Source organism: Somniosus microcephalus, chromosome 22 (genome assembly GCF_052327205.1).
Source record: "Somniosus microcephalus isolate GS21.2 chromosome 22, FLI_Smic_1.0, whole genome shotgun sequence".
In the NCBI taxonomy this organism is placed as follows: Eukaryota; Metazoa; Chordata; class Chondrichthyes; order Squaliformes; family Somniosidae; genus Somniosus; species Somniosus microcephalus.
Genome location: NC_141008.1, coordinates 1311891 through 1337500, shown reverse-complemented (window position 1 = coordinate 1337500; position 25610 = coordinate 1311891). Strand labels below are relative to the sequence as shown.

General features: G+C 54.6%; 1 protein-coding gene across 1 annotated transcript; it reads left to right on the top strand.

Annotated features, from left to right (window-relative positions):
• Window positions 1-5974: 5974 nt before the first annotated feature.
• LOC147101974 (protein Aster-B-like) lies at window positions 5975-18817 on the top strand. The gene is made up of 4 exons (XM_085965085.1): window positions 5975-6313; window positions 7819-7839; window positions 10052-10136; window positions 18024-18817. The coding sequence occupies exons 1-4, from the start codon at window positions 5975-5977 to the stop codon at window positions 18029-18031; spliced, it is 453 nt and encodes a 150-aa protein (XP_085821211.1). The 3' UTR covers window positions 18032-18817.
• Window positions 18818-25610: the final 6793 nt, after the last annotated feature.

Below are 25610 nucleotides of genomic sequence, written 5' to 3'. Positions count from 1 at the left end.
GGGGGGAGAGAGGCAGGAGGGAGAGGTTGATGGGGGGGAGAGGGAGAGGTTGATGGGGGTGGGGGAGAGGGAGAGGTTGATTGGGGGGGGAGAGGGAGAGGTTGTTGGGTGGGGAGAGAGGGAGAGGTTGATGGGGGGAGAGAGGGAGAGGTTGATGGTGGGGGGGAGAGGGAGAGGTTGGTGGGGGGGAGAGGGAGAGGTTGATGGGGGGGAGAGGGAGAGGTTGATGGGGGGGGAGAGAGGGAGAGGTTGTTGGGGGGAGAGAGGGAGAGGTTGTTGGGGGGAGAGAGGGAGAGGTTGATGGGGGGGAGAGGGAGAGGTTGTTGGGGGGAGAGAGGGAGAGGTTGATGGGGGGGGGAGAGAGGGAGAGGTTGATGGGTGGGGAGAGAGGGAGAGGTTGTTGGGGGGAGAGAGGGAGAGGTTGATGGGTGGGGAGAGCGGGAGAGGTTGATGGGGGGGAGAGAGGGAGAGGTTGTTGGGGGGAGAGAGGGAGAGGTTGATGGGTGGGGAGAGAGGGAGAGGTTGATGGGGGGGAGAGGGAGAGGTTGATGGGGGGGGAGAGAGGGAGAGGTTGATGGGGGCAGGGGGAGAGGGAGAGGTTGATGTGGGGGGAGAGAGGGAGAGATTGATGGGGGGGAGAGAGGGAGAGGTTGTTTGGAGGGGAGAGAGGGAGAGGTTGATTGGGGGGGAGAGAGGGAGAGGTTGATGGGGGGAGAGAGGGAGAGGTTGTTGGGGGGAGAGAGGGAGAGGTTGATGGGTGGGGAGAGAGGGAGAGGTTGATGGGGGGGAGAGGGAGAGGTTGATGGGGGGGGAGAGAGGGAGAGGTTGATTGGGGGGGAGAGAGGGAGAGGTTGATGGGGGGGAGAGAATTCTGTAAAAGTATCCTCCGGACTCAAAGGAAAACAGTATTCAATGCATGCAGGGCGGAACTAGGCCAATATCCATTAATAATCACTATCCAAAAAAGAGCCACCAAATTTTGGAATCACCTACAAATGAGCAATCCCCAATGCTATCACTACGACGCCCTGAAATGCCAAGAGCTGACCATAAAGAAGAATACCCTCAGTCAACTAGTCCTGGGACTCAGTGAAGTAACTAGTAACAATACTAACAATAACCAGCCCCAGGACAGTGACAGGGTAACACAAAGAATTCGACCCAACACAATCGTCGCTAAGCAAAAGGAAAAATATCTGACATATTGGGCAGAAACAACAAAAACCCAAAGCAAACTCAATTGCTACTTGGCCCTAAACAGACAATACAACATAGCTGATTACCTGACCATGGTAAAGGATAACAAACTGAGAAGAACCTTGACAAGGTACAGACTTAGCGAACATAGCCTAGCGATCGAAAAAGGCAGACACAGGCAGACCAGGCTACCAAGAGAAGATAGGATATGCTCTCACTGCAGTCAGGGAGTAGTGGAGACAGAGATGCACTTCCTCACAGCCTGCGGAAAATATCAGGGCATCAGGGAGAATTTCTACCAAAAATTCTCACAAATATGCCCTGATTTCAGAAATCTGAATGACAACCAAAAACTCCCATTCCTACTGGGAGAGGAGAGAAGCTGTATAACACTGGCGGCGCACGATGTTACAGCTTGCCATGAACAGAGGGACAACCAGTAAACTAAGAAAAGAATATATATAAACAATGCAAATGTATATTTATACACTCAGGGATATACCTGTTTATACACTGTATGAATAGAACTGCGTTTATGTGCTAAACCATAAATGTATTTTGATGCTTTGGCAACATAAGATGTAACTTATCATGACAATAAAGCGATCTGAATTGTGAATTGGGAGAGGTTGATGGGGGTGGGGAGAGGGAGAGGTTGATGGGCAGGGGGGGAGAGAGGGAGAGGTTGATGGGGGCGGGAGAGAGGGAGAGGTTGATGGGGGCGGGAGAGAGGGAGAGGTTGATGGGGGTGGGGGGAGAGGGAGAGGTAGATGGGCGGGGGGGGTAGAGAGGGAGAGGTTGATGGGGTGGGGAGAGAGGGAGAGGTTGATGGGCAGGGGGGGAGAGAGGGAGAGGTTGATGGGGTGGGGAGAGAGGGAGAGGTTGATGGGCGGGGGGGAGAGAGGGAGAGGTTGATGTGGGGGGAGAGAGGGAGAGGTTGATGGGGGGGGAGAGAGGGGGATGCTGATGGGGGGGAGAGGGAGAGGTTGATGGGCGGGGGGAGAGAGGGAGAGGTTGATGTGGGTGGGGAGAGTGGGAGAGGTTGATGGGGGGGGGAAGAGAGGGAGAGGTTGATGGGGGGGAGGGAGGGAGAGGGAGAGGTTGATGGGCGGGGAGGGGAGAGAGGGAGAGGTTGATGGGGTGGGGAGAGAGGGAGAGGTTGATTGTGGGGGGGAGAGAGGGAGAGGTTGATGGGGTGGGGGGAGAGGGAGAGGTTGATGGGGGTGGGGAGAGAGGGAGAGGTTGATGGGGGAGGGGAGAGAGGGAGAGGTTGATGGGGTGGGGAGAGAGGGAGAGGTTGATGGGGGGGTGAGAGAGGGAGGAGGGAGAGGTTGATGGGGGAGAGAGGGAGAGGTTGATGGGGGTGGGGAGAGAGGGGAGAGGTTGATGGGGGTGGGGAGAGAGGAGAGATTGATGGGGGGTGGGGGGGAGAGAGGGAGAGGTTGATGGGGGTGGGGGAGAGAGGGAGGAGGGAGAGGTTGATGGGGGGGAGAGAGGGAGGAGGGAGAGGTTGATGGGGGTGGGGGGGAGAGCGGGAGAGGTTGGTGGGGGTGGGGGGGAGAGAGGGAGAGGTTGATGGGGGTGGGGGGGGAGAGAGGGAGAGGTTGAAGGGGGAGAGAGGGAGAGGTTGATGGGGGCGGGGGGGAGAGGGAGAGGTTGATGGGCGGGGAGGGGAGAGAGGGAGAGGTTGATGGGGGGAAGAGAGGGAGGAGGGAGAGGTTGATGGGGGTGGAGAGAGGGAGGAGGGAGAGGTTGATGGGGTGGGGGGAGAGAGGGAGAGGTTGATGGGGTTGGGGGGAGAGAGGGAGAGGTTGATGGGGGGTGGGGGGGGAGAGAGGGAGAGGTTGATGGGGGGGGAGAGGTTGATGGGGGTGGGTGGGAGAGAGGGAGAGGTTGATGGGGGGGGGAGAGAGGGAGAGGTTGATGGGGGGGGAGAGAGGGAGAGGTTGATGGGGGTGGGGGGGAGAGAGGGAGAGGTTGATGGGGGTGGGGGGGAGAGAGGCAGAGGTTGATGGGGGTGGGGGGGAGAGAGAGAGAGGTTGATGGGGGGGAGAGAGGGAGAGGTTGATGGGGGTGGGGAGAGAGGGAGAGGTTGATTGGGGGGGAGAGAGGGAGAGAGAGAGGTTGATGGGGGGGAGAGAGGGAGAGGTTGATGGGGGGGAGAGAGGCAGGAGGGAGAGGTTGATCGGGGGGGAGAGGGAGAGGTTGATGGGGGGGGAGAGAGGCAGGAGGGAGAGGTTGATGGGGGGGGTAGAGGGAGAGGTTGATGGGGGTGGGGGAGAGGGAGAGGTTGATTGGGGGGGAGAGGGAGAGGTTGTTGGGTGGGGACAGAGGGAGAGGTTGATGGGGGGGAGAGAGGGAGAGGTTGATGGTCGGGGGGGAGAGGGAGAGGTTGGTGGGGGGGAGAGCGAGAGGTTGATTGGGGGGAGAGGGAGAGGTTGATGGGGGGGAGAGTGGGAGAGGTTGTTGGGGGGAGAGAGGGAGAGGTTGATGGGGGGGAGAGAGGGAGAGGTTAATGGGTGGGGGGAGAGGGAGAGGTTGTTGGGGGGAGAGAGGGAGAGATTGATGGGTGGGGGAGAGAGGGAGGGGTTGATGGGGGGGAGAGAGGGAGAGGTTGTTGGGGGGAGAGAGGGAGAGGTTGATGGGTGGGGAGAGAGGGAGAGGTTGATGGGGGGGAGAGAGGGAGAGGTTGTTGGGGGGAGAGAGGGAGAGGTTGTTGGGGGGAGAGAGGGAGAGGTTGATGGGGGGGTAGAGAGGGAGAGGTTGTTGGGGGGAGAGAGTGAGAGGTTGATGGGGGGGAGAGAGGGAGAGGTTGATGGGGTGGGGAGAGAGGGAGAGGTTGTTGGGGGGAGAGAGGGAGAGGTTGATGGGTGGGGAGAGAGGGAGGGGTTGATGGGGGGGGAGAGAGGGAGAGGTTGTTGGGGGGAGAGAGGGAGAGGTTGATGGGTGGGGAGAGAGGGAGAGATTGATGGGGGGGAGAGAGGGAGAGGTTGATTGGAGGGGAGAGAGGGAGAGGTTGATTGGGGGGGAGAGAGGGAGAGGTTGATGGGGGGGAGAGAGGGAGAGGTTGATGGGGGGGAGAGGGAGAGGTTGATGGGGAGGGAGAGAGGGAGACGTTGATGGGGGTGGGGAGAGGGAGAGGTTGATGGGCAGGGGGGGAGAGAGGGAGAGGTTGATGGGGGCGGGAGAGAGGGAGAGGTTGATGGGGGTGGGGGGGAGAGGGAGAGGTCGATGGGCGGGGGGGGGTAGAGAGGGAGAGGTTGATGGGGTGGGGAGAGAGGGAGAGGTTGATGGGCGGGGGGGGAGAGAGGGAGAGATTGATGGGGTGGGGAGAGAGGGAGAGGTTGATGGGCGGGGGGGAGAGAGGGAGAGGTTGATGGGGGGAGGGAGGGAGAGGGGAGAGGTTGATGGGCGGGGAGGGGAGAGAGGGAGAGGTTGATGGGGTGGGGAGAGAGGGAGAGGTTGATTGTGGGGGGGAGAGAGGGAGAGGTTGATGGGGGTGGGGGGAGAGGGAGAGGTTGATGGGGTGGGGAGAGAGGGAGAGGTTGATGGGGGAGGGGGAGAGAGGGAGAGGTTGATGGGGGTGGGGAGAGAGGGAGAGGTTGATGGGGGGGTGAGAGAGGGAGGAGGGAGAGGTTGATGGGGGCGGGGGGGGAGAGAGGGAGAGGTTGATGGGGTGGGGAGAGAGGGAGAGGGTTGATGGGGGTGGGGAGAGAGGGAGAGGTTGATGGGGGTGGGGAGAGAGGGAGAGGTTGATGGGGGTGGGGAGAGAGGGAGGAGGGAGAGGTTGATGGGGGGGAGAGAGGGAGGAGGGAGAGGTTGATGGGGGTGGGGGGGAGAGAGGGAGAGGTTGGTGAGGGTGGGGGGGGAGAGAGGGAGAGGCTGATGGGGGTGGGGGGGAGAGAGGGAGAGGTTGATGGGGGGGAGAGAGGGAGAGGTTGATGGGGGTGGGGTGGGAGAGGGATAGGTTGATGGGCGGGGAGGGGAGAGAGGGAGAGTTTGATGGGGGGGAGAGAGGGAGAGGTTGATGGGGGGGGAGTGAGGGAGGAGGGAGAGGTTGTTGGGGGGGGAGAGAGGGGAGGTGGGAGAGGCTGATGGGGGTGGGGGGAGAGAGGGAGAGGTTGATGGGGGTGGGGGGGAGAGAGGGAGTGGTTGATGGGGGGGGGGTGAGAGGGAGAGGTTGATGGGGGCGGGGGGGGGGAGAGGGAGATGTTGATGGGTGGGGAGGGGAGAGAGGGAGAGGTTGATGGGGGGGAGAGAGGGAGGAGGGAGAGGTTGATGGGGGGGTGAGAGGGAGGAGGGAGAGGTTGATGGGGGTGGGGGGGGAGTGAGGGAGGGTTGATGGGGGGTGGGGGGGAGAGAGGGAGAGGTTGATGGGGGGGAGAGAGGGAGAGGTTGATGGGGGGTGGGGGGGAGAGGGGAGAGGTTGATGGGGGGGGAGAGGGAGAGGTTGATGGGGGTGGGGGGGGTGAGAGGGAGAGGTTGATGGGGTGGTGGGGGGGGGGTGAGTGGGAGAGGTTGATGGGGGGGAGAGAGGGAGAGGTTGATAGGGGTGTGGGGGGGGAGGAGGGAGAGGTTGATGGGGGTGGGGGGGGGAGAGAGGGAGAGGTTGATGGGGGGGGAGAGTGGGAGAGGTTGATGGGGGGGGTGAGAGGGAGTGGTTGATGTGGGGGGAGTGTGGGGAGAGGTTGATGGGGTGGGGGGGGTGAGTGGAGAGGTTGATGGGGGTGGGGAGAGAGGGTGAGGTTGATGGGGGTGGGGAGAGAGGGAGAGGTTGATGGGCGGGGGTCTGGTGGAGAGGGAAGAATCTGCCGTTTGGGACAGGAGTGCAGAGAGTGCAGAGAGACTGAGGTTCTTGGATATTGGTGTGTTGCTCTGCCTCCTGCAATCCAGCTCCGTTAACTGTTCCCATTCTCTCCACAGCTGCACTGCCAGTAACTCCGCAAGGAGCACTCCTACCAGCTCGCCGGCGCTACGCAAGCGGCTGCCACTCTGCCCGAAGGCCACGGACGGGGAAAGTGTGCTGGAGAAGGGTTCAGATAGCTCCTCAGAAAGGTTGTCCTGTGGCAACCAGTACAGCCACTCCACTCCCGGGTGCAACAGCAAGAACTCGCGGGTAAGAAGCCAGCGTATTTACCACCTACTCTCGGCACTGGGCAGGAAAGCTGTCTCAGACTCTGAATACATTGTCCTTTGCAGCAAATAATAGCTCCCTCAGAAGTCCAAAAGGAATACCAGCTATAGAAGGTGCTTGGCACATCTCTCGGCAGATTCTCTCAGCATCTCTTAAATTCTTGTTGATTAGTCAGAAGAAGATTCTCTTTGTCCTCTCTCGTTGTAATCTTTACCTAGCAGAGGTAGAAGGCACCTTAACAAGTACTAAGTATATCCAGGACACACAGTAAGAGGCTACTAGACTGATTCTGGGATGAGAGGACTGTCCTATGAGGAGAGATTGAGTAGATTGGACCGATACTCTCTGGAGTTTAGAAGAATGAAAGGTGATCTCATTGAAACATATAAAATTATTATACGGCTTGACAGGGTAGATGATGAGAGGCTGTTTCCCCTGCTGGACAGTCTAGAAGTAGGGGTCATCGTCTCGGGATAAGAGGTCGGCTATTTAGGACAGAGCTGAGAAATTTCTTGACTTTGGTGAATCTTTGGAATTCTCTGCCCCAGAGGGCTGTGGAGGCTGAGTCGTTGAGTATATTCAAGGCTGAGATCGAGAGATTGTTGGACTCTCGGGGAATCGAGGGATATGGGGATTGGGCGGCCAAGTGGAGTTGAGGTCGATGATCAGCCGTGATCTCATTGAATGGCGGAGCAGGCTCGAGGGGCTGCTGTATGTCTGACTTGTGCTCATATTTCTTATGTAAATCAGATATTTTTTATTAATTCCCGGTGTTAGATCAAGGTAATTTCAGTGGACCACACTGATCTGAGGTCAACACACTAAAATTAAAGTTTGCGAGTCCGGTGGTAAGTTTTAAATAGTCGATTTATTGCATCACTTGATTTACACTGTTTGACTTCCTTTATCCAACTAACAAGGATGTTCAAAATGGCTGGCTTTATACCGCAGCAGATGTACCCGCCCCCTTTATTACCACCGGACTTGCAAACTTTAATTTTGGTGTGTTGACCTCAGATCAGTGTGGTCCACTGAAATTACCTTGATCTAACACCCGGGTTGCAGGTGTCGCTGGCAAGGCCGGCATTTATTGCCCATCCCTAATTGCCCCTTGAGAAGGTGGCGGTGAGCCGCCGCCTTGAACCGCTGCAGTCCGTGTGGTGAAGGTGCTCCCACAGTGCTGTTAGGGAGGGAGTTCCAGGATTTCGACCCAGCGACGATAAAGGAATGGCGATATATAGACAGGATGGTGTGTGACACATCTGCGCCATTTCTCACATTGTGTTCAATAATGTTTGTGAGGAAGTTGTTCACTTTTTTTACCACTTACGTGCTTTTGACTCCAATCCTTTCCCCTCTCCTGCTATTTGATCTATAATCCCATCTTTTCCCCGCTCCTGCTATTTGCTCTGTAATCCAAACCTTTCCCCTCTTCCTTAAACACTTATCAATCACAGATTTATATTTTCTTTTCTTTTATCTTCCAGAAAATGCAGAGCTGGTACAACGTGAGTATAAAGTGCAATTCTTGATTTTTAATTCTGTGTTTTATGTCTGTGTTGCCTTGCGTTGGTTTGTGCTATTGTTAAATTACAGTTCGAGAACCATTGCTGTGGAATTGTGTGTCACGGTGGGATTAACTAATGCTGCTGCAAGACACGCCAGTATCTCTTTCTTGTCCTTTCTGGACATATGTTCTCATCAATGTGTCTCACATTTGAGAGAATCCATCACGTCATCTGCATGGAATCTAGAGAACCGGGAGCCCCTGAGCTGAGATTGTCCGATGGGTCAGAGGGTGAAATCTAAAGCTGGCACTGGCCAGAAGGAAGAGCAGCAGAGCCCAAGTCAAGGAGGGCCTTGCCAAAGGAAATGGCAGAGCCTTCGAACTTTTGCCTAAAAAGAGCCATACTGAAATCTCTGGATCTCATTTCCCTTGGGATTCCTGGATACCAAATAAATAGGGGCAATTTTCTTGGTCTAGACTGGATACAATCCCAGGCCCGATAGGTGTGTGCTGGGCTCTACGCCAGGCACCATTCCACTTTCCTTATATAGATCTGATTAGAGAAGAGTAGATCCCAGCTAATCACTTATTGATGAGTAAATAAGTGCAGTACTGAGGGAGGACCGCACTGTCGGAGGGGTAGTACTGAGGGAGCGCCGCACTGTCGGAGGGGCAGTACTGAGGGAGGACCGCACTGTCGGAGGGGCAGTACTGAGGGAGCGCCGCACTGTCGGAGGGGTAGTACTGAGGGAGCGCTGCACTGTCGGAGGGGCAGTACTGAGGGAGCACCGCACTGTCGGAGGGGCAGCACTGAGGGAGCACCGCACTGTCGGAGGGGCAGCACTGAGGGAGCGCTGCACTGTCGGAGGGGCAGTATTGAGGGAGCACCGCACTGTCGGAGGGGCAGTACTGAGGGAGCGCCGCACTGATGGAGGGGCAGCACTGAGGGAGTGCCGCACTGTCGGAGGGGCGGTACTGAGGGAGTGCCACACTGTCGGAGGGTCAGTACTGAGGGAGTGCCGCACTGTCGGAGGGGTAATACTGAGGGAGCACCGCACTGTCGGAGGGGCAGTACTGAGGGAGCGCTGCACTGTCGGAGGGGCAGTACTGAGGGAGCAGCGCACTGTCGGAGGGGCAGTACTGAGGGAGCACTGCACTGTCGGAGGGGCAGTACTGAGGGAGCGCTGCACTGTCGGAGGGGCAGCACTGAGGGAGTGCCGCACTGTCGGAGGGGCGGTACTGAGGGAGTGCCACACTGTTGGCGGGTCAGTACTGAGGGAGCGCCGCACTGTTGGAGGCTCAGTACTGAGGGAGTGCCACACTGTCGGAGGGGCAGTACTGAGGGAGAGCCGCACTGTTGGAGGGGCAGTACTGGGGGAGCGCCGCACTGTCGGAGGGGCAGTACTGAGGGAGCACCGCACTGTCGGAGGGGCAGTACTGAGGGGGGGCAGTACTGAGGGAGTGCCGCACTGTCGGAGGGGCAGTACTGAGGGAGCGCAGTACTGAGGGAGCACCGCACTGTCGGAGGGGCAGTACTGAGGGAGCGCCGCACTGTCGGATGGGCAGTACTGAGGGAGTGCCACACTGTTGGAGGGGCAGTACTGAGGGAGCGCAGTACTGAGGGAGCGCCGCACTGTCGGAGGGGCTGCACTGAGGGAGTGCTGCACTGTCGGAGTTGCAGTCTTTCGGATGAGACGTTAACACGAGGGCCCCGCCTGCCATTTCAGGTGGATGCAAAAGTTCCCGCAGCCACTATTTCGAAGAAGCGCAGGATGTTGTCCAGTTGTCCTGGGGCCAATATTTATCCCTCAATCAACATCGCTAAAACAGAATATTGTTTGTGGGATCTTGTGCGCTAACTGGCCGATGGGCTGAGAGATGGTCACTGCAGTTAATGTGCTGTGATCGCGCTTCTCGTGACTCCAGTTGGATGTTCATTTCTTTTAATTGCCATCCTGCTTAAATTAACGTCGCTCAGTCATGCTAAGTCTGAGGTTTGCTTTGATTTCTGTTACATATTCCATTAGTTTTCCAAAAAGGAGAAGGATTGAACTGTGTGTCTCCTTCATATTGCAAGATGCATGGAAACCATTTTAGAGCCTGCATTTTCAGTGACTTGACAGCTGTGTACGTATTTGTAATAAGGTTGATTGGATAGGAAGAGCGGTGTTTGATCCAGATATTCCTCTGGAGAAATTGTATCTTTCTTCCAGGTGTTGAGCCCCACATACAAACAGCGGAACGAAGACTTTCACAAACTGTTCAAGAAGCTGCCCGATTCAGAGCGACTGATTGAGGGTGAGGCCGATTGTGGGTGTGAGGCGGGTGTTGGGCGGGGCCGGCGGTGGGCGAGGCAGAGTGTAGATTCGAGTGACAGTAGGGTATTGATGAGAGTCACGTTTTGTTTGAGGGGGAAACAGTGAGCCTCAATGTTGACATCAGAAATATTTGTTCTGACTGTAGATTTTGACCCAGGGGTACAGGCTGGGGCTGACTGTAGATACTGACACAGGGGTACAGGCTGGGGCTGACTGTAGATACTGACCCAGGGGTACAGGCTGGAGCTGACTGTAGATACTGACCCAGGGGTACAGACTGGGGCTGACTGTAGATACTGACGCAGGGGTACAGACTCGGGCTGACTGTAGATATTGACCCAGGGGTACAGACTGGGGCTGACTGTAGATACTGACCCAAGGGTACAGACTGGGGCTGACAGTAGATACTGACCCAGGGGTACAGGCTGGAGCTGACTGTAGATACTGACCCAGGGGTACAGGCTGGTGCTGACTGTAGATACTGACCCAGGGGTACAGACTGGGGCTGATTGTAGATACTGACCCAGGGGTACAGACTGGAGCTGACTGTAGATACTGACACAGGGGTACAGACTGGGGCTGACTGTAGATACTGACCCAGGGGCTACAGACTGGGGCTGATTGTAGATACTGACCCGGGGTACAGGCTGGGGCTGACTGTAGATACTGACCCAGGGGTACAGACTGGGGCTGACTGTAGATATTGACCCAGGGGTACAGGCTGGGGCTGACTGTAGATACTGACCGAAGGGTACAGGCTGGGGCTGACTGTAGATACTGACCCAGGGGTACAGGCTGGAGCTGACTGTAGATACTGACCCAGGGGTACAGGCTGGAGCTGACTGTAGATACTGACCCAGGGGTACAGACTGGGGCTGACTGTAGATTCTGACCCAGGGGTACAGGCTGGGGCTGACTGTAGATACTGACCCAGGGGTACAGACTGGGGCTGACTGTAGATACTGACCCAGGGGTACAGACTGGGGCTAACTGTAGATACTGACCCAGGGGTACAGACTGGGGCTGACTGTAGATACTGACCCAGGGGTACAGACTGGGGCTGACTGTAGTTACTGACCCAGGGGTACAGACTGGGGCTGACTGTAGATACTGACCCAGGGGTACAGGCTGGGGCTGACTGTAGATACTGACCCAGGGGTACAGACTGGGGCGGACTGTAGATACTGACCCAGGGGTACAGACTGGGGCTGACTGTAGATACTGACCCAGGGGTACAGACTGGTGCTGACTGTAGATACTGACCCAGGGGTACAGACTGGGGCTGACTGTAGATACTGACCCAGGGGTACAGACTCGGGCTGACTGTAGATACTGACCCAGGGGTACAGGCTGGGGCTGACTGTAGATATTGACCCAGGGGTACAGACTGGGGCTGACTGTAGATATTGACCCAGGGGTACAGACTGGGGCTGACTGTAGATACTGACCCAGGGGTACAGGCTGGGGCTGACTGTAGATACTGACCCAGGGGTACAGACTGGTGCTGACTGTAGATACTGACCCAGGGGTACAGACTGGGGCTGACTTTAGATACTGACCCAGGGGTACAGGCTGGGGCTGACTGTAGATACTGACCCAGGGGTACAGGCTGGGGCTGACTGTAGATACTGACCCAGGGGTACAGGCTGGTGCTGACTGTAGATACTGACCCAGGGGTACAGACTGGGGCTGACTGTAGATACTGACCCAGAGGTACAGTCTGGGGCTGACTGTAGATACTGACCCAGGGGTACAGGCTCGAGCTGACTGTAGATACTGACCCAAGGGTACAGGCTGGGGCTGACTGTAGATTCTGACCCAGGGGTACAGGCTGGGGCTGACTGTAGATACTGACCCAGGGGTACAGGCTGGGGCTGACTGTAGATACTGACCCAGGGGTACAGACTGGGGCTGACTGTAGATACTGACCCAGGGGTACAGACTGGGGCTGACTGTAGATACTGACCCAGGGGTACAGACTGGAGCTGACTGTAGATACTGACCCAGGGGTACAGACTGGGGCTGACTGTAGATATTGACCCAGGGGTACTGACTGGGGCTGACTGTAGATATTGACCCAGGGGTACAGACTGGGGCTGACTGTAGATACTGACCCAGGGGTACAGGCTGGTGCTGACTGTAGATACTGACCCAGGGGTACAGACTGGGGATGACTGTAGATACTGACCCAGGGGTACAGGCTGGGGCTGACTGTAGATACTGACCCAGGGGTACAGGCTGGTGCTGACTGTAGATACTGACCCAGGGGTACAGACTGGGGCTGACTGTAGATACTGACCCAGGGGTACAGACTGGGGCTGACTGTAGATACTGACCCAGGGGTACAGGCTGGGGCTGACTGTAGATATTGACCCAGGGGTACAGACTGGGGCTGACTGCAGATACTGACCCAGGGGTACAGACTGGTGCTGACTGTGGATACTGACCCAGGGGTACAGGCTGGGGCTGACTGTAGATACTGACCCAGGGGTACAGACTGGTGCTGACTGTAGATACTGACCCAGGGGTACAGGCTGGAGCTGACTGTAGATACTGACCCAGGGGTACAGACTGGGGCTGACTGTAGCTACTGACCCAGGGGTACAGACTCGGGCTGACTGTAGATACTGACCCAGGGGTACAGACTGGGGCTGACTGTAGATATTGACCCAGGGGTACAGACTGGGGCTGACTGTAGATACTGACCCAGGGGTACAGACTGGGGCTGACTGTAGATACTGACCCAGGGGTACAGGCTGGAGCTGACTGTAGATACTGACCCAGTGGTACAGACTGGGACTGACTGTAGATACTGACCCAGGGGTACAGGCTGGAGCTGACTGTAGATACTGACCCAGGGGCACAGACTGGGGCTGACTGTAGATACGGACCCAGGGGTACAGACTGGGGCTGACTGTACATACTGACCCAGGGGTACAGGCTGGGGCTGACTGTAGATACTGACCCAGGGGTACAGACTGGGGCTGACAGTAGATACTGACCCAGGGGTACAGGCTGGGGCTGACTGTAGATACTGACCCAGGGGTACAGACTGGAGCTGACTGTAGATACTGACCCAGGTGTACAGGCTGGAGCTGACTGTAGATACTGACCCAGGGGTACAGACTGGGGCTGACTGTAGATACTGACCCAGGGGTACAGGCTGGGGCTGATTGTAGATACTGACCCAGTGGTACAGGCTGGGGCTGACTGTAGATACTGACCCAGGGGTACAGGCTGGAGCTGACTGTAGATATTGACCCAGGGGGACAGACTGGGGCTGACTGTAGATACTGACCCAGGGGTACAGGCTGGGGCTGATTGTAGATACTGACCCAGGGGTACAGGCTGGGGCTGACTGTAGATATTGACCCAGGGGTACAGACTGGGGCTGACTGTAGATACTGACCCAGTGGTACAGACTGGTGCTGACTGTAGATATTGACCCAGGGGTACAGACTGGGGCTGACTGTAGATACTGACCCAGGGGTACAGGCTGGGGCTGACTGTAGATACTGACCCAGGGGTACAGACTCAGGCTGACTGTAGATACTGACCCAGGGGTACAGACTCGGGCTAGGTGATGTTTGCAGTGTGATATAACATGTATTAATTGTCTTTCATGAGTGGGGAGTGATGTTACAATTGGTTGATATTTTCCTGTGTGCGGTATTTAGTGTACTGATGGATGCGTCCGCATCAAATTCCGTTTTTTGTTGCTCCTTTTGACCTCTGTTGAGCCCAGCGCTGCTCGGGCCTCTCAGCGCTGCTCGGGATCCTTGTTGCTCACTCGTCCGACAGCTGCCTGAGGACGGAAGCTACTTTCACCTCTCCTGTGACTTGTGTCAGGTGTAAATCAAGGATCTGGTGAGAAAAGGAGCCGAATGATTCTGGTGCAACCCAAATTGAACAAAGGTCTTCGTTGCATTTGCTGCTACCTGCCCACAATTTATATTACACTGAATTCACCCTGGCGTGATGGGATTTTAAATCTTGACTTTAAATGGCTGTTCACTCCTCCTCTATAACCATGTCCCAAATAACAGGACTCCTGTCCTCTATAACCATGTCCCTAGAAACAGGACCCCGTCCTCTATAAACATGTCCCCAGTAACAGGACATCCGTCCTCTATAACCATGTCCCTAGTAACAGAACTCCCGTCCTCTATAACCATGTCCCCAGTAACAGGACTCCCGTCCTCTATAACCATGTCCCCAGTAACAGGACTCCCGTCCTCTATAACCATGTCCCCAGTAACAGGACTCCCGTCCCCTATAACCATGTCCCCAGTAACAGGACTCCCGACCTCTATAACCATGTCCCCAGTAACAGAACATAAGAAATAGGAGCAGGAGTAGGCCAGTCGGCCCCTCGAGCCTGCTCCGCCATTCAATAAGATCATGGCTGATCTGATCCTAACCTCAAATCTACTTCCACTCTCCATCCCACCCGAACCCATGTGATCTCCCGGGAGAGGCGAAAAACCAGATTAAAAAAAAACAGTGGCCAATTTGGGAGAAAAAATCTGGGAAATTCCTCTCCGACCCATCTAGGCGATTGAAACTCGTCCAGGAGATCACTCTGTCCCTGTATTTCCTGCAGTACTTACCTTCTGTAAAAGGTGATCTCCACCCAAGTCAGGAACAGGCCCAATTTACTCTTGAAGGACTAACACAGAATTAGAACACAAGAAGTAGGAGCAGAACCAGGCTACACGGCCCCTGGCCCGCCCCGCCACCCACAGGGCCATGACCATTCCGAACCTAGACTCATGTCCAAATTCCTGCCCGCTCCCTGTAACCCCTAATTCCCTTTACTTCTAGGAAACTGTCTATTTCTGTTTTAAATTTATTTAATGATGTAGCTTCCACAGCTTTCTGGGGCAGCAAATTCCACAGACCTACTACCCTGTGAGTGAAGATGTTTCTCCTCATCTCAGTTATGAAAGAGCAGCCCCTTATTCTAAGATTATGCCCCCAGTTCTAGTTTCACCCATCATTGGAAACATCCTCACCGCATCCACCCGATCAAGCCCCTTCACAATCTTATATGTTTCAATAAGATCGCCTCTCATTCTTCTGAACTCCAATGAGTAGAGTCCCAATCTACTCAACCTCTCCTCATATGTCCACCCCCTCATCCCCGGGATTAACCGAGTGAACCTTCTTTGTCCTGCCTCGAGAGCAAGTATGTCTTTTCTTAAGTATGGACACCAAAACTGTATGCAGTATTCCAGGTGCGGTCTCACCAATACCTTGTATAACTGCAGCAATACCTCGCTGTTTTTATATTCTATCCCCCTAGCAATAAAAGCCAACATTCCATTGGCCTTCTTGATCACCTGCTGCACCTGCATACTAACTTTTTGAGTTTCGTGCACCAGGACCCCCAGATCCCTTTGTACTGCAGTACTTTCCAGTTTCTTGCCATTAAGATAATAACTTGCTCTATGATTTTTCCTGCCAAAGTGCATAACCTCACACTTTCCAGTATTGTATTCCATCTGCCAAATCTCTGCCCACTTACTTAGCCTGTCTATGTCCCCTTGCAGGTTTTTTATGTCCTCCTCACTCACTACTTTCCCTCCCATCTTAGTATCATCTGCAAACTTTGATATGTTACACTCGGTCCCCTCCTCCAAATCGTTAATATAGATTGTAAAGAGTTGGGGACCCAGCACTGACCCCTGCGGAACACCACTAGTTACTGATTGCCAGTCTGAGAATGAACCATTTATCCCAACTCTCTGCCTTCTGTTAGATAGCCAATCCTCTATCCATGCCAGAATATTACCCCCAATCCCGTGATTTTTTATCTTAAGCAATAATCTTTTGTGTGGCACCTTATCAAATGCCTTTTGGAAGTCTAAATACACTACGTCCACTGGTTCCCCTTTATCCACCCTATATGTTACTTCCTCAAAGAACTCCAGCAAATTTGTCAAACATGACTTCCCCTTCATAAAACCATGCTGACTTTGTCTTATTAAATTATGATTATCCAAATGTCCTGTTACTGTCTCCTTAATAATGGACTCCAAAATTTTACCTACCACAGATGTTAGGCTAACCGGTCTATAGTTTCCAGCCTTCTGTCTACTGCCTTTTTTAAATAAGGGTGTTACATTAGCAGTTTTCCAGTCTGCCGGGAGCTTTGCCGAGTCCAGGGAGTTTTGGAAAATTATTACCAATGCATCCACAATCCCTACCGCCACTTCCCTCAAGACCCTAGGATGTAAGCAATCAGGTCCAGGTGATTTATCCGGCTTGAGTCCCATTATTTTACCGAGTACCACTTCCTTAGTGATTTTGATCGTGTTTAGCTCCTCCCCCCCTTTAGCCCCCTGTTTGTCCAGTGTTGGGATATTCTTAGTGTCTTCTACTGTAAAGAGTGATATAAAATATTCATTCAGTGTTTTTGCCATCTCCATATTTCCCACCATTAATTTCCCGGTCTCATCCTCTAAGGGACCAACATTTACTTTAGCCACCCTTTTTCTTTTTATATAACTATAAAAACTCTTACTATCTGTTTTTATATTTTTTGCTAATTTACTTTCATAATCTATCTTCCCTTTCTTAATCTTTTTGTCATTTTTTGCTCTCTTTTAAAGTTTTCCCAATCCTCTATCCTCCCACTAGATTTGGCTACCTTATATGCCCTTGTTTTTAGTCGAATACTATCCTTAATTTCTTTACTTAGCCACAGATGGCTGTCTTTTCTTTTACACCCTTTTCTTCTCAGTGGAATATATTTTTTTTGAAAGTTGTAAAATAACTCCTTAAATGTACACCACTGATCATGTATCGTCTTACCCTTTAATCTATTTTCCCAATCCACTCTACTCAATTCCGCTCTCATACCTTCATAGTCTCCTTTATTCAAGCTTAGCACGCTTGTTTGAGATCCAACCTTCTCACCCTCGAATTGAATATGGAATTCAACCATGTTATGTCCAAGGGGATCCTTTACTAGGACATTTTTAATTAATCCTGTCTCGTTACACAGGACCAGATCTAAGGTTGCTTGCCCCCTGGTCGGTTCAGTTACATACTGCTCAAGAAATCCATCCCTAATACACTCAATTAACTCATCCTCAAGGCAGCCCTGCCCAATTTGATTTGTCCAATTAATATGATAGTTAAAATCCCCCATAATTATAGATGTTCCCTTATTACAAGCCTCAACTATTTCCTGATTGATACTCCGTCCAACAGAGTTGCCACTCTTCGGAGGCCTATAGACTACGCCCACTAGTGTTTTTTTCCCCTTATTATTCCTTACCTCCACCCAAACTGTTTCATTATCCTGATCTTTTGACCCAATATCATTTCTCTGTATTACAGTGATTCCTCCCTTTTGGACTCCCCAGCCTTCGGGAACATCCTTCCTGCATCTAGTCTGTCCAGTCCTGTCAGAATTTTATAAGTTTCAATGAGATCCCCTCTCATTCTTCTAAACTCCAGCGAGTATAAGCCCAATCGACCTAATCTCTCCTCATGCGTCATTCCTGCCATCCCAGGTATCAGCCTGGTGAATCTTCGCTGAACTCCCTCCATGGCAAGAACATCCTTCCTCAGATAAGGCGACCAAAACTGCACACAATCCTCAAGATGTGGTCTCACCAAGGCCCTGTACAACTGCAGCAAGATATCCTTGTTCCTGTACTCGAACCTTCTTGCTATGAAGGCCAACATACCATTTGCCTTCTTAACCGCCTGCTGCACCTGTTACCTGGGGAGAAAGCTAGTTATCACCGGCAAGCTCCAAATAATGCAGATTGTCAACAGGTTAGATGAGTGTACCTTTGTCGTCAGTGTGTGTGAACTAACAGCTCCCTCCATTTCCGGTTATTTATTTGATTAGGCACATGATACTGATGCAGAGTCTCTTGTCGGGTTTCTCGAAGGCATCAAATGGATTCTTCGGGAAGTTGGGAGATTGTGAACCATTTGAGTGATAGCTGGGACTTGACGGAGAAGGAGACCATCAATGGGGAATGACGTTAGACCTAAGCAGCTCAGCTAGCCTGAATCTCCCACCTCTGTCAGGACAAACTGCTCATGACACTGCACTATATCTCAAGGAGGTGGATGGATACTGGCGAGATGATGTACTTCGCTGATGCACTGGTCATCAATCAGTCTTGTGCATCTATGTTGATTTTCCTTCTATGCTGGATTATGAAGTAGTATCGATAAATATTTCTGGTGTGTTTTTAGCTGCCATTCTGAACTGTTCCCTTAAGCAGTATTTATTTGCAGGGTGGAGCCAATACAATGCATCAATACATGGGTGCCATGGAGTGGAGGGGAACAGGCTTGATTTTCCCCTCCCTTTGTTTCCCACTATGCAGTAAGGCTCTAGGAAAGAATCAGGCCACGGGTGGAGGCCGGACATCTCTACCTAAGGACACAATAAAATAGGGCAGAGCGTAATTACCTTGGTCCCAGGAGAATGCCTGCGTCCATAGCCCCGTCCGTGACCCAGTGACAACAGGGGACAAAATAGGAGAATCCATCAAATCACAAAAAACGTGCAGCGCATATTAATTGTGCTGTGGTGCTCTTCACCACCTGCCCCCCCCCGCCCCGCAGATTTTACACTGTCTTCAGAATCTACTCTTCCAGCTTATGAACATTTCTGTTTGAATTTATCCAGTGAAATGTCTTCATTAAAATTAACTGTGAAAGGAAACACCTCTTCAACCTTCTTTTCCAATTTTTTACGTTTGATACTTGTGTGATATTTGGGTTGTTTATTGACCAGTGCCTGAAAGAACAGAATTTGGATTTCCTTTTCTCCCTGTGCCAGGTCCTCTGACAAATTTCCCTTTCTCCTCTTTGCCCATCCTCTCTCCACTCTCTTTGTATCTAGCTTCCGACTCTGTGCCCAGCATGGTCTTGGCACTTTCAGCATCATGCCCGTGTCCCGTGATGACAAGTGAAAGTCTGCATTTGAAGTTTTGCATTCTTTGTTTATTCTGAAATATATGGTTGGAGCGGTTGAGTCTCTCATTGATGGTATCGATTGTGTTATTAATTCATGTTTATCTGAGAGGGAACACAAAAACAAGAAGAGCAGAAAAAGGATTAACTTAGAGGAGGGATCCCCTGGAAAGACTGTACCACTCCTTGGAGGAGAAAAACATTCCTGCATTTAGGCACACAGCCTCATTTTCAGAGGCTGCGTTCCATCAGCAGAGCTTTGTACACTGCCAACATGTGTCGAGAAACTAGTTGGATCTCGAGTGTAAGAAGCTCTCTGTATCTGATTTTCCTGGCAACATTTTGGGTTGGTTTTAGAGACTTGCTTCTGGCATCTACCCACCCATTTAATCTCCTCCCACAGCCCATGTACACTCTCCCCTATCATGGACTCTACCCACCCATTTAATCTCCTCCCAGAGTCCATGTACACTCTACACTATCATGGGCTCTATCCACCCATTTAATCTCCTCCCACAGCCCAGGTACACTCTCCCCTATCATGGACTCCACCCACCCATTTAATCTCCTCCCACAGCCCGTGGACACTCTCCCCTATCATGGACTCTACCCACCCATTTAATCTCCTCCCAGAGTCCATGTACACTCTACACTATCATGGGCTCTATCCACCCATATAATCTCCTCCCACAGCCCAGGTACACTCTCCCCTATCACAGATTCTACCCACCCACTTAATCTCCTCCCATAGCCCATGTACACTCTCCCTATCATGGACTCTACCCACCCATTTAATCTCCTCCCACAGCCCAGGTACACTCTCCCTATCATGGGCTCTACCCACCCACTTAATCTCCTCCCATAGCCCATGTACACTCTCCCTATCATGGACTCTACACACCCATTTAATCTCCTCCCACAGCCCAGGTACACTCTCCCTATCATGGGCTCTACCCACCCATATAATCTCCTCCCACAGCCCATGTACACTCTCCCCTATCATGGACTCCACCCACCCATTTAATCTCCTCCCACAGCCCAGGTACACTCTCCCCTATCATGGACTCCACCCACCCATTTAATCTCCTCCCATAGCCCATGTACACTCTCCCTATCATGGACTCTACCCATCCATTTAATCTCCTCCCACAGCCCATGTACACTCTCCCTATCATGGACTCTACCCATCCATTTAATCGCCTCCCACAGCCCAGGTACACTCTCCCCTATTACAGACTCTACCCACCCATTTAATCTCCTCCCACAGCCCAGGTACACTCTCCCCTATCATGGACTCTACCCACCCATTTAATCTGCTCCCACACCCCATGGACACTCTCCCCTATCACGGACTCTACCCACACATTTAATATCCTCCCACAGACCACAGTCTCCCCTATCATGGACTCTACCCACCCATTTAATCTCCTCCCACAGCCCATGTACACGCTCCCCTATCATGGGCTCTACCCACCCATTTATAGAAACACTAGCTGAAGTGCCTGGCGGTGCCGAGGCTTTTTCGAGGGCATGTTGTTGTTGGAAGAGAGAGAGAGAGCGACTGGGGGGAAGAGAGAGAGCGACTGGGGGGAAGAGAGAGAGCGACTGGGGGGAAGAGAGAGAGCGACTGGGGGGAAGAGAGGGAGGGGAGGGGAGGGGGGCAGGGCGGGGGGGGAGGGAGGGAGGGGAGGAGGAGGGGGGGAAGAAGGGGCGGGGGAGAGAGGGGAGGAGGGGGGAGGAGGAGAAGGGGGAGAGTCCACGAGCCCCCTGATCCCCGTCCCCCCAAACTCCCGAGCCCCCTGATCCCCACCCCCCGAACCCCAGAGGTTGGCCCCCCCGAGACTCGCACCCCCACCCCCGAGGCTCGCCCACCACCCACCCCCACACCCGAGGCTCGCCCACCACCCACCCCCACCCCCGAGGCTCGCCCACCACCCACCCACCCCCGAGGCTCGCCCCCCCCCCGCCAACCAAGCACCGAACTCCGGAGGCGCGATCTTCCGAGCACCGGCCTCCCGAGCTGGCTTCAACATTGCGGTTGTGCGAGACGGCCGGAGGGCCCGGTTGCCAGGGTAACCGTGACGCTGACCAAGCCCCGCCCCCCGGCCGAGCCAGAGAGAGAGACGCCGCGTCTCAGCTGCTCCTGCTGCGCGCGCGGCCTCCCCCCCCAAGGGTCGCGGCCCCACCCCGAGGGTCGCGGCCACCCCTCCCGAGGGTCGCCCCCCCCCGAGGGTCGCGCCCCCCCCCCCCCGAGGTGAAGACCGCCGATTGCGGCTGTGCGAGACGGCCGGCGGGTCCGGTTGCCAGGGTAATGCTTGACGCTCAGCAAGCCCCGCCCCCGGCCGAGCCAGAGAGAGACGCCGCCTCTCAGCTCCTGCTGCGCGTGCACCCTAGCGGCGCTGGGCTGAGGCCCGGCCCTCCATCCTTCGAGTGGGTCCGGGAGGTGCCTTGCTCGGGCGTGGTTGCGGAGGAGACGCCGAGGCTTCTAGGCCTACCTGGAAAAACGGGGAAAGGTAGGAAAATTAATGAGATTATATAAGTTAATTACTTTCTAAATCATTTTTCTTAAAAACAATATATGTTTTAAAAGCAACGTTTTTTTTTAAGACGCAGAAAGCGGGAAAAAGAAAGGAAAAGTTTGGAATAAAGATGGCGGCGACTCACCTCGGTTCAGAACGATAAGGCCCGGCCACACACGCACCGATTGGCCCGGCGTACGATTGGTCGAGCTCGAGGTCACTCTGTCGCTAATGAGCGGATAATGAGATGCTAATGAGCAGAATGTTGAAGGTTGTTGGGATACCGCGGGCGCGATTTTAGCCCGGCCGAAACGTAAATACGCTTAAAACCGTCTCAGAAGCGTAAGCTTTCTTTGGAGGTAACGCTTGCGTAGGTACGCCCTGTAACTTTCGAGCGCATACCCGACAGACGCACACGCGATGACAGACAGAATGACAGACAGACAGATCGACCGATTTATATATATATATACTAGCTGAAGTGCCCAGCAGTGCCGAGGCTTTTTCGAGGACATGTTGTTGTTGGAAGAGAGAGAGAGAGCGACTGGGGGGAAGAGAGAGAGCGACTGGGGGGAACAGAGAGAATGACTGGGGGGAAGAGAGAGAGCGACTGGGGAGAAGAGAGAGAGCGACTGGGGGGAAGAGAGAGAGCGACTGGGGGGAAGAGAGAGAGCGACTGGGGGGAAGAGAGAGTGCGACTGGGGGGAAGAGAGAGAGCGACTGGGGGGAAGAGAGAGAGCGACTGGGGGGAAGAGAGAGAGCGACTGGGGGGAAGAGAGAGAGCGACTGGGGGGAAGAGAGAGAGCGACTGGGGGGAAGAGAGAGAGCGACTGGGGGGAGGGGGGGCGGGGGGAGGGGGGCGGGAGGGGGAAGGGGGAGGGGAGGGGCGGGGGGGAGCGGAGGGGAGGGGCGGGAGGGGGAGCGGAGGGGAGGGGGGAGGGAGGGAGGGGAGGGGAGGGGGGAGGGAGGGAGGGAGGGGAGGGGGGGCGGGAGGGGGGAGGGGAGGGGTGGGAGGGGGGGCGGGAGGGGAGGGCGGGGGGAAGGGAGGGGGGGCGGGGGGAAGGGAGGGTGGGGGGGGAAAGGGGGGGAAGGGAGGGCGGGGAAGGGAGGAGGAGGAGGGCGGGGGGGGAAAAGGGGGCGGAAAGGGGGGGGAAGGGAGGGCGGGGAAGGGAGGAGGGGGAGGGCGGGGGGGGGGAAGGGGGGGTAGGGAGGGGGGCGTGGGGGGCCCCCCCCCGGAGGGTCGCGTGGGGGCCCCCCACCGGAGGGTCGCGGGGGGGCCCCCCCCGGAGGGTCGCGCCCCCCCCGGAGGGTCGCGCCACCCCCCCGAGTGTCGCGCCACCCCCCCGAGGGTCGCGCCCCCCCGAGGGTCGCGCCCCCCCCTCCCCGAGTGTCGCGCCCCCCCCGAGGGTCGCGCCCCCCCCCCCGAGGGTCGCGCCCCCCCCCCCGAGGGTCGCACCCCCCCCAGGGGCGCGCTCCCCCCCCGAGGGTCGCGCTCCCCCCCCCGAGGGTCGCGCTCCCCCCCCGAGGGTCGCGCTCCCCCCCCCCGAGGGTCGCGCTCCCCCCCCGAGGGTCGTGCTCCCCCCCGAGGGTCGCGCTCCCCCCCCCGAGGGTCGCGCTCCCCCCCCCGAGGGTCGCGCTCCCCCCCCCCGAGGGTCGCGCTCCCCCCCCGAGGGTCGCGCTCCCCCCCCCGAGGGCAGCGCTCCCCCCCCCGAGGGTCGCGCTCCCCCCCCCGAGGGTCGCGGCCCCCCCCCCCCCCCCCCCGAGGGTCGCGGCCCCCCCCCCCGAGGTGAAGACCGCCGATTGCGGCTGTGCGAGATGGCCGGCGGGCCCGGTTGCCAGGGTAACGCTGGACGCTCAGCAAGCCCCGCCCCCCGGCCGAGCCAGAGAGAGACGCCGCGTCTCAGCTCCTGCTGCGCGCGCACCCTAGCGGCGCTGGGCTGAGGCTCGCCCTCCAGCCTTCGAGTGGGGCCGGGAGGTGCCTAGCTCGGGCGTGGATGCAGAGGAGACGCTGAGGCTTCTAGGCCTGCCTGGAAAAACAGGGAAAGGTAGGAAAATTAATGAGATTAGATAAGTTAATTACTTTCCAAATCATTTTTTTTTAAAACGATATGTGTTTTAAAAGCAACGTTTTTTTTTAAGACGCAGAAAGCGGGAAAAAGAAAGGAAAAGTTTGGAATCAAGATGGCGGCTACTCACCTCGGTTCAGAAGGATAAGGCCCGGCCACACACGCACCGATTGGCCCGGCGGCACACGACAGCAACCTGGCGTACGATTGGTCGAGCTCGAGGTCACTCTGTCGCTAATGAGCGGATAGTGAGATGCTAATGAGCGGAATGTTAAGGTTTTTGGGATACCGCGGACGGTTTTTAGCCCGGCCGAAACGTAAATACGCTTAAAACCGTCTCGGAAGCGTAAGCTTTCTTTGGAGGTAACGCGCGCGTAGGTACGCCCTGTAACTTTCGAGCGCATACCCGACAGACGCACATGCGATGACAGACAGACAGACAGAAGTACCGATTTTATATATATAGATAGATAGAAACATAGAAGATAGGAGCAGGAGTAGGCCATTCGGCCCTTCGAGCCTGCTCCGCCATTCAATGAGATCATGGCTGATCATCCAAATTCAGTACAATGTCCCTGCCTTCTCCCCATATCCCTTGATCCCTTTAGCCTCAAGTAATATATCCAACTCTTTCTTGAATATATTTAATAAACTGGCCTCCACTGCCCTCTGTGGCAGAGAATTCCACAGGTTCACCACTCTCTGGGTGAAGAAGTTCCTCCTCATTTCAGTCCTAAATGGCTTACCCCTTATCCTTAGATTATGATCCCTGGTTCTGGACTCCCCGGCCATCCGAAACATCCTTCCTGCATCTAGTCTGTCCAGACCTGACAGAATTTTATGCGTTTCGATGAGATCCCCTCTCAATCTTCTAAACTCCAGTGAGTATAAGCCCAATCAACACAATCTCTCCTCATACGTCATTCCTGCCATCCCAGGTATCAGCCTGGTGAATCTTCGCTGCACTCCCTCCATGGCAAGAACGTCCTTCCTCAGGTAAGGTGACCAAAACTGCACACAATACTCAAGGTGCGGTCTCACCAAGGCCCTGTACAACTGTAGCAAGACATCCTTGTTCCTGTACTCGAACCCTCTTGCTACGAAGGCCAGCATACCATTTGCCTTCTTAACCGCCTGCTGCACCTGCATGCTTACCTTCAGCGACTGTTGCACAATAACGCCCATGCCTCTTTGCACTTCCCCTTCTCCCAATCTATTGCCATTGAAATAATAATCTGCCTTCCTGTTTTTGCCACCAAAGTGGATAACCTCACATTTATCCACATTATAGTGCATTTGCCATGTTTCTGCCCAATCACCCAACCTGTCCAAATCGTACTGGAGTTTCACGACATCCTCCTCGCAGCTTACCCTCCCACCCAGCTTTGTGTCGTCTGCAAATTTGGAGATATTACATTCAATTACCTCGTCCAGATCATTAATATATATTGTGAACAGCTGGGGTCCTAGGACCGATCCTTGTGGTACCCCACTAGTCACTGCCTGCCACTCGGAAAACGACCCGTTTATTCCAACTCTTTGCTTTCTGTCCGCCAACCAGTTCTCTATCCAAGTCAATACCTTGCCCCCAATCCCATGTGCCTTAATTTTGCACACTAATCTCTTATGTGGGACCTTATCGAAAGCCTTCTGAAAGTCCAAATACACCACATCCACTGGTTCTCCCTTATCTATTTTACCAGTTACATCCTCAAAAAATTCCAGCAGATTAGTCAAGCATGATTTACCTTTTGTAAATCCATGTTGACTTTGTCCGATCCTGTCACTGCTTTCCAAGTGCTCTGCTATTACATCTTTTATAATAGACTCCAGCATTTTCCCCACTACCGATGTCAGGCTTACCGGTCTATAATTCCCCGCTTTTTCTCTACCACCTTTTTTGAATAGTGGGATAACATT